This window comes from Borostomias antarcticus, assembly GCF_949987555.1.
Source record: "Borostomias antarcticus genome assembly, chromosome: 9".
Classification (NCBI taxonomy): Eukaryota; Metazoa; Chordata; class Actinopteri; order Stomiiformes; family Stomiidae; genus Borostomias; species Borostomias antarcticus.
Genome location: NC_140242.1, coordinates 8,158,224 through 8,176,161, shown reverse-complemented (window position 1 = coordinate 8,176,161; position 17,938 = coordinate 8,158,224). Strand labels below are relative to the sequence as shown.

The 17,938-nt window shown below is 46.7% G+C and overlaps 1 protein-coding gene across 1 annotated transcript; it reads left to right on the top strand.

Moving 5' to 3' along the window:
- Positions 1-4,575: 4,575 nt before the first annotated feature.
- tmtopsb (teleost multiple tissue opsin b) lies at positions 4,576-16,391 on the top strand (the record flags this gene model as incomplete). The annotated part of the gene is made up of 4 exons (XM_084442818.1): positions 4,576-4,915; positions 9,423-9,751; positions 13,239-13,472; positions 16,107-16,391. The coding sequence occupies 4 exons, from the start codon at positions 4,576-4,578 to the stop codon at positions 16,389-16,391; spliced, it is 1,188 nt and encodes a 395-aa protein (XP_084298944.1).
- Positions 16,392-17,938: the final 1,547 nt, after the last annotated feature.

Here is a 17,938-nt window from a genome sequence, read left to right as displayed (position 1 = left end):
GTTCGATCTTGACTTGACAGCCTTACATAAACACCACTTCAGCTACGCCACCGAAAACCTAGAGCTATAGATGGAGCGGGTTAGGAGTGGAACAATTCAACTGGGTTACAAAAACACACACACAGAAACATGCACATACGCATACAAACACGCACAAACACAACCATCAAATGTTATGTTTTTTTGCGTCCATCCACTCTTTAAAATTGGATTTACTTTAAACAGTCTCTCTCACACACTATCTCTCTCTCTCCATCTACAGTACCTCTCTCTCTCTCTCTCTCACACACACATACACACACACACACACACACACACACACACACACACACACACTATCTGTCCCCCAAAAGCGTACGCAAATGAATAACCTTCTCGAATCATGTGTTTCAAGTAACCAACCCTAAACTCTGATTAGGGTAGTAGGCTAGTCCCAGGCTATTTAGGCCTATTGCACTCTCTAAAGGATTTGGGCATATGTGTATTTCACATATGTATTTTATGTAAAACAAGCAGGATTTTTATTGTTTGGCTAGTTTTTGGGTATATTTTTTATCGTTTGTCTAGTTTTTTGGTATGTTTTTTTTAATCATTTGGTTAGTTATTTGGTATGTTTTTTATCGTTTGGCTAGTTATTTGGTTTGTTTTGTGTGGTGTAGTTTGGTATGAGTGTATGTGGTGTAGTTTGATATGAGTGTGTGTGGTGTAGTTTGATATGAGTGTGTGTGGTGTAGTTTGGTATGAGTGTGTGTGGTGTAGTTTGGTATGAGTGTGTGTGGTGTAGTTTGGTATGAGTGTGTGTGGTGTAGTTTGGTATGAGTGTGTGTGGTGTAGTTTGGTATGAGTGTGTGTGGTGTAGTTTGGTATGAGTGTGTGTGGTGTAGTTTGGTATGAGTGTGTGTGGTGTAGTTTGGTATGACTGTGTGTGGTGTAGTTTGGTATGAGTCTGTGTGGTGTAGTTTGATACAGTATGAGTGTGTGTGGTGTAGTTTGGTATGAGTGTGTGTGGTGCACTGTTAATGATTTCCTTGTAAATTTACAGTAAATTACTGGCAGCACGGTTGCCAGCAAGTTGCTGTATTTCAATTTACAATACACTACTGTAATACTACTGTAATGTAATTTACAGTACATTGAACAATACTGTATGACTTCAAAACAGTTTAGTACTGTATTTGTCTATTTTTACTGTATTTTCTCTATTCCTACTGTATTTTATAATATTGTATTGTACTGTAATTCCCAGTCATATTACTATTGGTACTGCTACAAAATATTACAAATAAAACAATTACTAATAGTTAATAATGATTACTAATGACATACTATTTAAATTCTGTAATATTCTCCAGTTACTAATAGTGTAATATTACTACACATCAGAATAACATTAATCAAAAGGCAATCCAAACAATATTCTTAATAAAAAATATTTATTAAAATAGTTTAGAAACAATTAACATTTCATTCGTTTTCTTAGTGTGTATATATAATAATTTAGATTTAATTTTCTTTTAAAATGAACAGTAAAAAACAATACATAAATTTTTTATGGGATTCACTTAAAACATTTTGGACCTTAGACTGGATTTGTATTTTGGACATAGAGACCATCGTTTCATTGATCTTTCCAGTATTGAGCTAGCTGCAGTTTTTCAGCAGGCTCTCACTGGTCTACAGTGGAAGTCAAGACTGAATTTTTTTTAAAGTGCAAGGGCACTCAGGTACACCACACGCAAAGGAATAATTGGCCACATTCCTATGTACTTTTACATGTGTGGTGAACACATGCAACACTGACGTTGAAAAACTGATGACTCCGGCTGAATTGGATTCCGGCGTTCGACACTGATAGGACAGCTGCAGTGCTCACATCACACGCTGTAACAAAGACAAAGACACAGACAAGTAGGACACAGACTGTTAGGCATAGTACTGAGAGAGATGGACAGAGAGCGCAAGAGAGAAATGGTGAGAGATAATTCAGTAGTAAAACAAAATATAAAAACTGCGTCCATCCACTCTTTAAAATTGGATTTACTTTAAACAGTCTCTCTCACACACTATCTCTCTCTCTATCTACAGTACCTCTCTCTCTCTCTCTCTCACACACACATACACACACACACACACACACACACACTATCTGAGAAATGGTGAGAGATAATTCAGTAGTAAAACAAAATATAAAAACTGTATTATTATGGCTAATACTTGCAGAAGACTGGACAGGTGCACTTGTAGAGCTGTAAGGAAATAAAATGTGATTCAATTATTCTAATCCAGTACATAACACATCACCACAGTTTATTGAACACTGGAGGGAGAGGGTGTGTGTGTGTGTGGGGGAGGGGGTTCTGTGAGTTAAAATTATGTTATGCTTGCTGACCGTGCTGATATGAGATGATATTAAACCTACTTTTGCCGTTTCCATGCATTTCTGTCCAATACATAATTGGTAAGTGTTTAAAATAATTTACATGGTGGTATTACATGCACACCTAGTGGGCCTATACTGGTACTACCAAGTTCAGGGTGACGTGTATTCTGACTTCCAGTAGTCAAATAAATGAACAGCCACCATCACGTTGGAATCCGTCTCCGTCTGACTTCGTATAAGAGTACTTTAGTAGAGTATCAGTTGAGATAATAGGTTACTCGGGCAAGACATAACACTTTGGTAAGATGAGAGAGAGCCTCGTCGCGCTTCAACTGGTCAGGCGTCCCGACACGCTGGACGTAATGCGTTCAGGAATAAAAAGCAATAAGGCGCTGGAGCACACGTATTGATAATGCCGTTTTACGCGCTTCTTTATAATTAAAATGTGTTTATTGCCATGCAGTTTTCAACTTAGCCTACAAGGAATATGCACCATGCTCTAGTATGTCGAAAAACTACATGACAACGCTAGCGTGCTAAGAATCAAACCCAACAGTCGATCTCTCTAACCCCAAATCACTCACTAAGTTGTCAGCGGTGGAAACTTGACAAAAGCAACAACTCTACCGTAGCTAGCAAGCTAGGTACACATTTCGTGACATATATTAACGTCAGCTAGCTAATTTAAGACTAGGCCTACACACCTAACGCACCGAGTACTAGCTAGCTGGCTAACGTTAGAATCATTCTAAGACTTGGTTTGAGACTGCAAGCTGGCTAACGTTGCAGGCTCATCCCCTACACAAACAATATTGCAATAGCTAGATTAGAGCATAAATCCTAAAATGTTATGGTTAAAGTTTGCAGGAAAAACATATAATAATATACCTATAACGTTATCTAACTTACCGCTCTAGAAATCCTCCGCGCAGTCTGGCTCTCCAGGAGGGCCACTGTTGTGTGTGAGCGCGAGCGAGTGATCTGACGTGACGACATCTGCTATTTTACAGCAATCCTGTATTATTGCCATGGCTTATTACAGGCAGGTTACAGCAAGGTTACAGCAAGACTAAAATATACTGTAAACGATTCCCGCCTAATCAAGATTACCCATAATGCAATATAAACTAAAGTATTTTACTGTAATGAAGAAATGTGGTATTATACTGTAAGTTTTTACAGTACTGTGCAGCTAAATTACAGACATCTAAGTGTGTAGTTTGGTATGAGTGTGTGTGGTGTGCCTTTGCTCCGTCATCCCTTGTGCACCTGGCAGGGCCTGACCTTTTAGAGTCCAATGGGGGTTTAACTGACTTTAGAGTGCTGTGTGTGTGTGTGTGTGTGTGTGTGTGTGTGAGAGAGAGAGAGAGAGAGAGAGAGAGAGAGAGAGAGAGAGACAGAGCTTAGAGTATGTGTAGGAAGACATAGAGCTTAGTGTGTGTGCGCGTGTGTGTGAGAGAGAGAGAGAGAGAGAGAGAGAGAGAGAGAGAGAAAGAAAGAGAGAGAGAGAGAGAGAGAAAGAAAGAAAGTTAAAAGTTCAGGGCAAATAGCATTGATTTTCTGCAAAGAGTGAATTGCATTGCCTCACCTCTGATATCTTGATGTCTTGCTGAGAGCCATTCACAATCCATCGCTCTGACATAGGGCAGTACACACACACACACACACACACACACACACACACACACACACACACACACACACACACACACACACACACACACACAACGAAAAAGAGATAATGTTCTCACTCCTCACCAAATGATGATGACCATTAATCCCCCACCCCCCCTCCCCAAAGAAAAAAAAAAGTCTAGACCTCATTGTTTAAACTGTTTTCCTTTAACCTGTCGTGGTGGTGATGTCTCCAGCGCTGCGCACGTCGTTCTGGCGGCGGCGATAAAAGCCCCCACGCGCATTTCGTTTCCAGTTAAGAAAGCGAAGACATGAGTGCGCGCGGCCACACGGCGGAGGGCTGCAGCCAAACAATCCAACTCCTGATTTGATCACTCAAACACAAACTTTATGCCTCTGGTAACCGGTAGCCACGGTTCAACCCTGGAAAGCCGTTTCGATGCAGCTGCCCCCAGTTCTTCCACATCATGTGATGGGCTGAGTGGTAGTTGGCAGCAAAACTGGTGGGTCTCTCTTTTTTTCATTGCTCACAACTCCGCTGGACACGCTCACAGGCCGATATGATCGTGTCAAATGTGAGTTTAAGCTGCGCGCACTGTCCAGCGGGAGACGGCACAGGGGTCTCGCGCACTCTCAGCCCCACCGGGCATCTCGTTGTTGCAGTGTGCCTGGGATTCATCGGCACGTTCGGTTTCCTCAATAACTTTGTGGTCCTCGTCCTCTTCTGCCGGCACCGGACACTGCGCTCCCCTATCAACTGCCTGCTAGTGAGCATCTCCGCCAGCGACCTGCTGGTGAGCGTGCTGGGAACCCCGTTCAGCTTCGCCGCCAGCACGCAGGGCAGGTGGCTGATCGGAATCGCGGGATGCGTCTGGTATGGATTCGTTAACGCGTGCTTGGGTGAGTATTTGACCACTCCACATATATCATCTGCGATGGTTTACTATATGTCAGATTTCAGTTATTTACTTTTTTGGGGTCAAATTTCAGTGGACCATCCCAAATGTCGGTTAAGTTGCGTAATTCCTCCTGTCATTCATTCTAGGCTCTTTTTCTCAGTTCTTCTCGCAAAAACAAACAAACTTGTTGAGCAGACGGACAGCTGCTTAGCTATTTCAGGCAGTGTTATTGGCGGCGGGGTCACTGCAAAAGACGGTTGTTGTTTTTTTTACATTAACTGAGTAGGAATCAGTAAATGAATGATCATTCCAGACCTCAAATAGGCTAGCCTATGGATCTCGTTCTCCCGAGTTTCTGCGTGTCTATATTTGGCAGCATTCTCGCGCCAGGACCTGTGCCAATTAGAGCGAGCTGCTCCTGAATTTAATTACATCCGCTTTTTTGGTAATGTTTTCGGTGGTGTGTGTGGAGTGGATTACGCAAATCTACTAGACTGATTTTCACGAAACTCGGTGGAAGGGTGTAGCATATGGGGTTAGATCTGTTTCAGTACTTGTCAATATATCATGGTTCGTGTCTCTCTCGCCAGAATGGTTCGTGTCTCAGGTGCAAGTAAATACAAGTTTGTGAGTTTGAAATATAGCCTATTTGTGAACCACAAAAATACATTTGTGAAACAAGAATTTATTTGTGAATCACCAAAAAACATTTGTGAAACAAGAATTTATTTGTGAACCACACAAATGTATTTGTGAATCACCAAAAAACATTTGTGAAACATGTGGTGTATATTGACAAGTATTGAAACAGATCTAACCCCATAGTAGAATGGGTCATCTTAGAACCCATAACACAAGCCACCCAAACACAGCCGGCCATTCACCGCCATTCATTTTTTGAACCAGGATCACGCAAAAACTACCAGACCAATTTTCATGAAACTCGTGGAGGGGTGTAGAAAGGGTCACCCCAGAAACCATAAATTCTGGAGCAGATCCAAACCACGTGGCCGGTCCACGGCCGCCCATTCACCACCATTCATTTTTTAGACCAGGTTTACGCTACAACTACCAGACTGATTTTCACGAAACTCTGTGGAGGGGTGTGGCATTGGTCATCTAAGAACCCATTAAATTCGGGAGTGAATCCAAATCACAGGGCAGATCCACGAGCCACAAAATGCATTCATGGACTGAGGTCTGTGCTCTCTTAACACCATTTGTAGTTTGTTAATGACACTCAACCTCATGCTACTGCGTCAACATCACAGTGTGGTTGTGGGTCTAGTGGAACAGGCAGTAATAGCCTAGTATGTAAATTGTCACCTAGCTCCTTTCTAGCAGACTAGGGGACAGTGTCTCCGCCTGGCCCCGGGCGACCTGGCCCTGGGACATCTAGCGTGTCTCCGCCTGGCCCCGGGACGTCCTGGCCCTGGGACGTCTAGCGTGTCTCCGCCTGGCCCCGGGACGTCCTGGCCCTGGGACGTCTAGCGTGTCCCCGCCTGGCCCCGGGACGTCCTGGCCCTGGGACGTCTAGCGTGTCTCCGCCTGGCCCGGGACGTCCTGGCCCTGGGACGTCTAGCATGTCTCCGCCTGGCCCCGGGACGTCCTGGCCCTGGGACGTCTAGCATGTCTCCGCCTGGCCCCGGGACATCTAGATCATTCAATGATAAGCCAATGGGGAAGGGATGTTAATAGTTAATCGACTATCGATTAATTGCCGAAGAATTTACTCGAGTAAGATTTGGTTACTCGATTAATTGCTTGTTAATGGAACATAACTTTTTTGGGGGAACGAACGTTTTCAACGGGAGTTGCGTGAAATGTAATCATGATTTAACGTCTGACGGCACATGAGGGCGCCATGCCATGTAGTGAAGGCTAATTGGGATGCCGGGAAATTTCAAGGACACAGCGAAAGAAGACGAGCAAAGCGCAGTCCAGCGCGGGACGTTCTTATCAATTAATCGACTATCGTTTGTTAAGGTTAACAGTTATCGATTAATGCAATTCCTTGAAATTTGCAACCATGGGGAAAAGCTGTTTTACCCCTAAAGTCATCTGAATCCCATCAACACACGAGAGGTAGGGTGAGAGGGGCTCTACTTAACTTCCAATTAACCTCGTTCAGATTGACTTTGGTGAGTTTGCGTGTCTGCTTGTGTGTCCATGTCCATGTCTGTTTTATTTTGTGATAAAAGTGTATCTGTGTGGATGTGAAAGAAGGAGGGGGTGTGAAACTGAGTCCAATTTGAAACTGTGTTTAGCAGCACTGTGGTTGTTACTGTACATCACACTGCTCACTCAATACTGATTATAGAGAGCTCTTACTTCCTCTCCAGTCAACACACACCCACACACACACACACCTAGATTAGACACCCTAACACCTACACACACTCACAGAGAGAGAGAGAGAGACATACACACACAGACACACCTCGAATAGACACCCTCACACTTAAACACACACACACACCCTACCTCTGTCTACAGTTTACATTACTGGATGGCGGTATGGAGGGCTTTATGATTGGCTGTAATCATCATGGTTGCCGTAGCAGCAGGTGTCATTGGAGTGGCCTTCTAGTCTCATTAGCGATATCTTCTGATTAGTGGAAATCAAGGACTAATCAGTCCGCTAGAATCTGGCTCAGTGCTAATGGCTTACTGACTGTAGCATGGAATCAAGGACTAATGTCGTCCCATTCACAAGGGATTTCATAAACTCTAAAACTGAGCATGTATGTGTTCATGGTTTTATGTGTGTCCTAATGTGTGTGTGTGTGTGTGTGTGTGTGTGTGTGTGTGTGTATGCGTGTATATTTGTGCGTGTGTGTGTATATGCATGTTTGTGTGTATATACCTGTGTGTGTATCTACTGTATGTAGTGCCCCTGGAAATATTACTTTGTGTTGTAAGTTCATTTTTTGTGTGAAGTATTTCCAATCAGAGAAAACCAGTTTCAAAACCTGGTTTGTAGGTTACTACAGGTTACCTACTATGTAGTTAAACGTGATAGTATAAAGGGTTAAAATATAGGCATGATAGAGAGACGCATAGACCAGTAAGGATGTGTCATGTTCAGTAAGTGTTCCAGAGTGGCCTATTATCAGGCTGGTACAATTGTGTTTTTGGGCCAATCGTGGGTGCTGGAGTTGGAGGGGGTGAGAGTGAAAAAGGCGCCCGGATGTGGGGAGAGTGGAGAGTTATTTTGGGGAGAAGGAAAATAGAAAGTTCCAACTACTGTTTACCTATAGCGTATTAAGAATTGAGTTTAATGTTGAGTTGGTGAATAACTGTTTAACTGAATACGGGAGAAAGAAGGTGGACATCGTCGGACATAAAAGAGTGCAAGTGTAACAAAACCTGCAAGCCTGGCTGGCTAACGGGGATAGCTAGCCAGCTAGCTACAGGGCCGTCAGTACGTGGGCACTTAGAAAAATAGTAGTGCCGTCTGATTCGCAATTGAGTCCGTTTAACTTTATTGTTTTATTACCTGCAAAGTATAGCCTTCATTTTCGTGTCATTGGTCGTGAGAGGAGGGCTGATTGCTTCTGCTGCTGAAGGAAAAGTGCGCATGCACGGTGGAGGGGACGACGCTGGTTCGCTTTTCCTTGCATTTGGGAAATACTCTTTGCTGCCATACCGAGACTGTGAGTAACGACCCTCTCTTTGAAGGATTCCTATGAGCTCCAACAAGCGCGCCAACGATAGTCCAATACTTATTTTGTTTTCTTTGAAACCCCGGGGTACTTTATATGGTTATTGTAAATGTTTGATGATGATGTGTTAGTTGTGTGAAATAAATGCACACAGATGGTTAAAAGCTTAAGAGAATATATGTGGTTGTTGCATCATTGATATTTTAGAGTGTAATGTGAATCAGATAATTCTCTGATTATTCAGAGTGGGGGCTCAAGAGCAAATATTCAAGTGCATGGGAGATTGTGTTCATAGTACAGTATAGTCCATATTTAGTGTGCATGGGGCTACCTGAGACCTTCTATTGTCCCTAGTGAGAACCTAGAATAACGAGCATATTTTGGTACATCCCACCATAGCTCCTCCCATGCTTTTGTTCCCAGTGAGTTTCACTTTATGTTGCATAAATGAGCAAGGTGGTTGGGAGGGTTACATGTGTGTGTGTGTGTGTGTGTGTGTGTGTGTGTGTGTGTGTGTGTAACCCATGTTAAGGGCTTGGCCAGGCCAGGATTTGAACCCACAAATTCCCGCTTGTGAGGCGGATGCAGTTGCGCCAATAGGGACGTCCCTCTTGGAGGGACTGTCAGCGCTCCTTTGAGGAGTGAGTTCAACCAACCAGTCCCTACCACTACCTGGGACTCACACCTGGGACACTTGGTCACTCGATTACAAGTATATATGTGTGTGTGTATATGTGTGTGTGTGTGTGTGTGTGTGTATGTGTGTGTGCGTCAACACTAGTCCTCACTTTGTCATTCGGTTACAAGTATATATGTGTGTGTGTGCGTGTACCCCTCCTCCAGGTATCGTGTCTCTGATCTCCCTGGCCATGGTGTCGTACGAGCGCTACTGCACCATGCTCTCCCCGACCCAGGTGGACGGACGCGACTACCGGTCCGCCCTCGGGGGCGTGTGCTTCTCCTGGCTCTACTCCGTGGCCTGGACGGTGCCCCCACTCCTGGGCTGGAGCCGCTACGGCCCCGAGGGGCCCGGGACCACCTGCTCAGTGGACTGGAGGACCCAGACCGCCAACAACATCTCCTACATCGTCTGTCTGTTCGCCTTCTGCCTGCTGCTGCCGTTCCTGGTCATCGTGTTCTCCTACGGGAAGCTGTTGGCAGCAATCAGACAGGTGACCCCTGACCTTTTAACCGTTCGTACAGCTCATGGCTGCGTTCCGAATCGCCTACTTCTACTAGTATATAGTACTGTATGCCAAAAAATGGAGGTAGTATGTCCCAATACATAGTATGCCACATGCAGGATGGCAAAAATACCAGGATGTCCTACTACATCTGGTGTATTTTTGCAGTTTGCAAGCCAGCACACTTCTCTGGCTATTCTGACCCTTAATCCTGTGCTCAGCGGAACTTATGTCACATGTGCGAGTTACGGCGGAGTTTTGATGAGCCGTAGACGAATGTCGCTTCATGGACTGCGGCGCGTGGTCAAATTTCAAGGCGCAATGTTATGACGAGGTAGTACTGTATATTCCAATTGGATGCATTCTGCGCGCAAAGTACGTACTTTCTAGGGGCAGCTGTAGTACGTACTGGTAGTAAAAAGTAGAAGTATGCAATTCGGAACGCATGTGTTCTTGAGGCTTGGACAGGCGCTACCGTAGCAGACGTCACCGCGACACTCGTCAGATAATGCTTCTGACCTCGCTTCCAGACCCACGTGCTACCGCTCGTAAGCTCGTCTTTAGCCTGCTGTACTGCTAAAAAGCTAGCGATTCGATGCGGGTGGGGGTCGGTATTAATGCTGAGGAGTGAGTTTAACCGATTCAACTCTAGGCATTGGTGGTGCACTGCACACGCTGGGTCACGTGTTTTTAACCATGTATGAGTCACCCTCACGCCATGTAAGACCGTGACAGCTTTTCCAAGCCATGTGAGACTCTCCTTGTGGTGACGGCGGTTAGCTCTGCTGTAGGCCTACCCCGCTCCGACCGGAGGTGGGCTCCAGAGCTTTACAGGAGCGTGACCAGACCCCCCCCTCCGTGCTGCAGAGTGTCTGCTACCCCCCCCCCCCCCTCCCCCAGTTAGAAGTTAGGAGTTGGGGTTTAGTCTGAAGATTTGTGAGAGAGAGAGAGAGAGAGAGAGATGGCTCTGGGAAACGGCTGATGACAGGATTAAGGATTAAAATTTAAGACACTTAAATTGGGAGCTCTTCATTAAGGGTTAATTTGAATTTGAATTTATTTATTGAGGATAGCCCCTTGAGATGTATCATCTCATTTTCGAGGGGGTCCTATAACACAAATACAAACATTAAACAATGAATTACAGAATACATAAAACAACACAAATACACACGAACACTTAGCTCAACAACTCCAACCCACCCACACAGCCTAGTTACATCTTAACCACCACAACACACACCCGACCCACGGAGCACAGAAGTGAGCCAGCAAGGTATGGATGGCAACAAGGCCACTCTCCACATCCGAAGACCACACGTAAATATTCAGGGGAAAGAACTACAATGACCAGAACAATAAAGTATTAAAGGGCAATGCTCGTTTTTGACAACCTGGACCTTATTTACGACATATTATAAGAAGTTTGACTCACCGAGATCACTTTGGTGTAGTTCGGAGGCCTGTAGAAGAAATTTAAAATCCAGCGCAAGCCAGTATATCCATGTAATGACGGTGATCGGGGCACCGAGAATGCAGTTTCTCAAAATCTATTTTCGGCCGCTAAACGGTTGTTTTCATCAATCAGATTGGATGAATCGACAGTTGAGATTCCTCAACGCGAGGCATTGTTGTGGTTTTCAAATACGGGGTCTTTAGCCTCTGTAATATGATCTTTACACGCCTTTCCCCACTTGCTCCAGCACGCATGCGCACAGGCCAGCGCGCAGACTGGCTATTCTCCGGCTCACATTATCTGCGCTACGATCGTTGTTGGTGCCGAGAATATTGTCGTCGTCATTCGTCAGCAACAATCCGATCGTAGCAGACAGACTGATGGAGGATGAGGAGCAGACAGACTGATGGAGGATGAGGAGCAGACGGAGGATGAGGAGCAGACAGACTGACGGAGGATGAGGAGCAGAAGAAGAAGAGAGATTTTAGTCTCCTCTGACGGTCCTCTGCCTGGTCCAGACTAACTAAAGCTTAACATTATCTTTCAATTTTTAATTATTTTATTATTTTGTGTATTTTAAATTTGCTCTCACTGTGTTAACATGATTCAGCACCATGTGCTGCATTGATTTGTATGAATGGTGCTATAGAAATAGAATGACATTGACATTAAAGCAGATTACAAAGGATTTGGTCTGTTCTCGAGAGACATACAAAGTCACAGTGTGTGTGTGTGTGTGTGTGTGTGTGTGTGTGTGTGTGTGTGTGTGTGTGTGTGTGTGTGTGTGCGTGCGTGCATGTGTGTGTGTGCATGCGTGCATGTGTGTGTGTAGTTGTGACTGCTTGTGCATGTGTGTGTGTGTCAAGATTTTCTGACCAGCTCAATCAAGTTGGGTGTGTTGTGCTGTGTGTATGTGTGTGTGTGTGTGTGTGCACTTGTTGTGTTCCACGAGGTGTAGGCTACAGTTAGACACACACACTGACACACATACTGTACAAACACACACACACACACACACACACAAAGTTATGCAGTGTGATGACGGCTGTCTTGAGTGGCTGACTGAGACAAGCACACAGGCAGGGAGATAGACAGAACCTGGGGGTCCAGGAAGCAGGTTTAGTGAAAACCTTTGAGTTTACTAACCCTGGTCATTTATTTAGTTCTTTAATTAAAAGGGGACAGTGCACGTCAATCAACATTCCTTCTTTCATGTTTTCACTTCAGTGTAAATGTGCCAGAGTTGGATAATGAGCTAATTCTCATCTGTAAATTTATCTGATTCAAATCAATGCAGTTCAATCTCAGGGTAAGCAATCTCAGAGCTTTCACTAAACCTGCTTTCTGGAACACCCCCCTGAACACGTTCCCCTCGTTACGCTTTCTGGAACACCCCCCTGAACACGTTCCCCTCGTTACGCTTTCTGGAACACCCCCCTGAACACGTTCCCCTCGTTACGCTTTCTGGAACACCCCCCTGAACACGTTCCCCTCGTTACGCTTTCTGGAACACCCCCCTGAACACGTTACGCTTTCTGGAACACCCCCCTGAACACGTTCCCCTCGTTACGCTTTCTGGAACACCCCCCTGAACACGTTCCCCTCGTTACGCTTTCTGGAACACCCCCCTGAACACGTTCCCCTCGTTATGCGGAGTGTAGGAAAGAAAATAACAACAGTGAAATTAGAGGTATGGTACAGTAGTACAGTACAGTAGAGAGAGAGAGGGGGAGGTTTGTTGAGGTTTTCTTTCCCCCTGTTCGAGTTGTCTGTCCACTCTAGTTTGTTGGTTGCGGTCTCTAATGGTTTCCTGAAGGACCCTCTCATGTTCTGTGGTCGCTTTCAAAGACGCTTACAGTACCTTTCACTAACTGCTGTGACTATTATCCCCGAAACCACTTCCCTTCCGACCGTCGGCGCGTCCTCTCCTCCGGTACATATAGCCCCCCCCCCCCCCCCCCCCCAACCTCAACCATGAAATTAGATCAGTGTCTCCCTGACCCCCTCCCTCCCCCCCAGGTCAACAGTACCACCACGGTGGTATCTCGTCGCCGGGAGCAACGAGTGCTGTTGATGGTGGTGACCATGGTGGCGTGTTACCTGGCGTGCTGGCTGCCTTACGGCGTGGCGGCGCTCCTCTCCACCTTCGGCCCTCGTGACCTCCTGACCCCGGAGGCCAGCATCATCCCCTCGCTACTTGCCAAGACCTCCACCGTCATCAACCCCGTCATCTACATATACATGAACAGACAGGTGAGAAACACACACACACACACACCATCGTCAACACTGTAATATACCAACCAGACAGGTGAGAAACACACACACACACCATCGTCAACACTAATATACCAACCAGACAGGTGAGATACTGTGCGCGTGCACACACACACACACAGTGACACAAACAAACAAACACGCGCACACACACACGCCACATCTGAAGTGCAGATGGGTGTCGCAATGACAGAACTCATCCATCATGTCTCCCGTGCTTCTCATCTTCCCAGCAACACGCCTGTGTCATCAACGCCCCCAGACACACACGCATGCACACCCACGCTCACACACACACACACACACACACAGATAACAAGCACTTTTAACAAGCACAACTATTGAAACAGCATTAACAGTAGAGTAAAGAGCATAGGGAGAGACGAATCGATGAGGGGATAGTGGGGGCAGGGGTGGGGGGAGGAGAGGAGAGGAAGAGAAAGGAGGGGGGAGGAGAGAGGAGAGGAGGGGAAGGGAGGAGAGAAGGAGAGAGGAGAGGAGGAAAGCCTGTTTAATCTACCTTTGATCCCGGCTTGTGAGTCAAGCCATTATCAGAGAGACGCACACCGTGACTGTGACCTTTCTCTGCTTCACCTCCCTCTCTCATCACCATCACTCTCTTTATCAGTGTGTGTGTGTGCGTGCGTGTGTGTGTATGGGTGTGTGGGTATGTCTGTTCAACAATTAATTATTGTCTGATTATTTGATCACGGTTTGCACGGCTTTTTTTTAATCATCGTTCAGAAATTCGTTTTGCTTTCGACCTTTTTGAGTTCACGGTGACACCACCGGCATGATGGATTTAATAGAGCAGAAAAGGACTTTTGTTCTATTGTAATGTACCCTATAGAAAATACCCCCGCAATCTCAAACCAATAACTTTTACTGTTCTGCTGACTGAGCGCACACGCACGCGCTCTGGACGCCTGTGTGGCGCGTTCAGTCTTCAATTCCTCCCAGCCTTTATTCATGGCAACAGTCTGTTGAGGCGAGTTGAAGACTTCAAGCGCTGCACGGATTCACGAAACTCACCGAGGAGCACGTTTCCCCCCACGACCGCAGACGTCCGCCAGCCGGCGCGCGCACGTGTGTGTGTGTGTCTGTGTGTATATGTATGTGTCTGTGTGTGTGTGTGTGCGCGTGGAGCTTGACCGCGAACTGTGTCGGGTCTTCGGTGAAGGAATCGCTCTCCCACGCCAGCTGCCGTCACATGATCACGTCGTCACATGATCACGTCACACACACGAGTGTGTTGTTAACACGCGACAGGTGCAGAGGGGAGTTGAGTGAACTGCACACATGTGCCCACAGTCCAACAAACAAAACAATCATCTTTATTCGTCACACAGACACACATCACATGGTGTAGGGAGGAGGCAACGCCGAAACACACACACACACACACACACACACACACACACACACACACACTTAAACGAGTGACAGGAGCGTCATCAAATACTTCCCCTGCTCTTAACCCATCCTGTCGTTCTTCCCTCAAGGGCAGATGGGAGCAGACAGCAGCGTGGGATGATGGTTTGTGAGACACATGCACAAACACACATGCACAGACTGACAGATACGCACACACACATACACAGACTGACACACGCACACACACACACACACACAAATGAACACACACTCAGACACATACGCACACAGACACAGACTGACACACGCGCACACACACACACCTGGGTGGGATTGGGCTTGTTTTAGGCCTCCTCTGTGAGATGAGCTCAGAGATGATCCCCTCTGCCTCCTCGTCCTTTCTCTCTCCCTCTCATCCCTCCTTCATCCTCTCTCCACCCTCGCCCCTCCGTCTCATCCCACCTTCATCCTCTCTCCACCCACTCCCCCCCCCAGTTCTTCTCAACCCTCTCTTTCTCTGCCTCTCTCACCTCCTTCTCTCCATCCCTACCCTCCTCTTCCCAACTCCATTTTTTCCCTTAATGTTCATTTAACCTTTATTTAACCAGGCAATAACCCCCCCCCCTTCCCCCGAGGTCCAGACTAGACTTTGGGACAGGATGTGCTTCACTCTCCCTGCCGCCTCGCTTCCCCTCGGGCCAAAGGGCCCGGTTGCTTGTTGTCTCCGGACGGTCTTCGCATCTTCGCACCGTACGAGTCGCTCAGATTTGAGAAGGAGGAAGCCGGAACCTGGCGTCTGCGCTGCTCTGCGGCGTGGCCAGGGCGTGGCGAGGGTGTGGCCAGGGAGGAAGGCCACACGTCACTGCATGTCTCCTGGGAAAATGTAGTAGACTCTAAGTATACGAGCGGAACTGGAGAGTATACTAAGTACACTACGTTTGCTCAGGGGACACACAGCCAGCATCCGCGTGTGTGTGTGTGTGTGTGTGTGTGTGTGTGGGAGAGAGAGAGATAGCGTGTGTGAGAGAGCGTGTGTGAGAGAGAGAGAAGGGGAGATATTTGGTGCATTTCGACAGCACACGTCATTAGAAGGATGTTGGATCTTACAAATCTCTATACTGCGTCCAGAATAATTTGTGTGTGTGTGCGTGTGTGTACGTGTGTCCGTGTGTGTGTGTGCGTGCGTGCGTGCGTGTGTGTGTGCGTGCGTGTGTGTTTGTGTGTGTGTGTGTGTAGTTCTACAGGTGTTTCAGGGCTCTCCTCGGTTGCTCCACGCCTCATCGAGGCTCCACATTCAGGGCGTCGTCGTTCCGGAACAATTGCCATGGAAACAGACGCAACGTCACAACAGCAGCAGCGGCGGCGGCCGAAGCCCCGCCCACTCCCATGTCTGAGCACGAATCCTCAGAGGCGGTGGATTGTGTGCCTCCCTCGAATCCCCAAACCCCTCCCCCGGCACAAACGACTCCCACTGATTGGCCCAGACCCAGACTGACTCTGGTGGCCTACTACAATGGCTAAAGAGCGAGAGAGAGAGACAGAGAGAGAGAAAGAGAGAGAGAGAGAGAGAGAGAGAGAGAACTACAGAGGAGGAAGAAGAAATCGTGAGAGACTTGAAAGAAGAAGAGAAGAGATGGACATTCATTCAGACCGGACCAATCTCCTGTCATACCACGTAATGGAGGTCCTATAGAAAGTCATTGTCCTTAAGAGTCTGTGCTAATCAGAGTGGATGAGCACAGTGCTTGTAAATGACATGGTGATCAATACAAATCACAGCTCCTGACACACCCTCACGAGCACTTATCACCACCAGGCTCAAAGCCGAGCCGTCGTCACACCAGGTGGCGGAGGCACCTTTTCGTTGCCAAAACAACATGCCCCAGACAAAATCTGAATGATGTTCAACTCGAGGCACACTAGCACCTACGTTTGGTCCACAGGTTTGCACCACAGAGGCCGTCCCTCCTCACCGGGGACGTAACCGGCGAGCATTGTCCTCCAGGGGAGACCGGCGTCCGTCCTCTTGACGAGGAAGAGCTGCTGTTCTGATTGAGGACATTGATTGGAGATCTGATTGATCTGCTAAGGGTTGAGGCATGGTGTTGCACTAGATCTCACAGCGATCAGTTTAATTGATCACACACGCACACACTTGAGGGGTCTGGTGTGTGATAGACCAGACTGCATTCGCCGTATTCACCTGGCAGCCATATTGGTCAGTCTGGGGTGCGGATGCATTTGGAAATACATGGAGGTGAATAAGCCATAGTTAGCCGTCAGCTGCATTCACTCCAATGTATTTCCAAACGCGAAAACAACGGCAGTGAAAAACAATCGGAGTCTGGTAATGATGAGTTTGTAACCCCGATAGTGTATTCAGCCTGTTATTTGGACTATTTCGGTTCTTGAAGTGGTGTTTTTACAGCGAACTTTTAACATTGAAGGCAACGGGCACTTCCGCACCCGCACCCCTCATTACGTCAGACTGACCAATATGGCAGCTGAGGTGAATAAGGCGAATAGAGACTCAAGCCCCCAGGATTCGAAATCTAAAGTGAAGGCCTATTGAACCGCGCCATCTTGTCTAGATTTGTAGTCATTTGGCTATTTCCGGTGACTTTTGTACTTGCGCAGTTGAGCTTTTCTGTCCGACGCGCGTCCACGAAAAAGTTCACGTTTATGTGAAATGTAGACGCACTTTCTCGGCTCTCCAGGCCAGAAAAGCACAACTGCGCAAGTACAAAAGTCACCGGAAATAGTCAAATGACTACAACTTTGCCAAGATGGCGCGGTTCAATAGGGCTTCATTGTTGATAGCGGTCAGTGAATGGAGTGGCTGTATCCAGTTCTATTAATACATCCATGATAGAGACTTAACACTCCATAGTGAACGCATTGTGACTGTTCTGGGCGGTCATAAGTATATATGACACCCACATATATAATAAGTATAGGGAGGGTAAGTGAAAACAACATGCGCCCCTAGCGGATTTCTTCCCATCGGAGAGGAGTTTCAATGTAAACTCCCATAGACCAGATTTTCTAATAATTACTACGAAGCCATT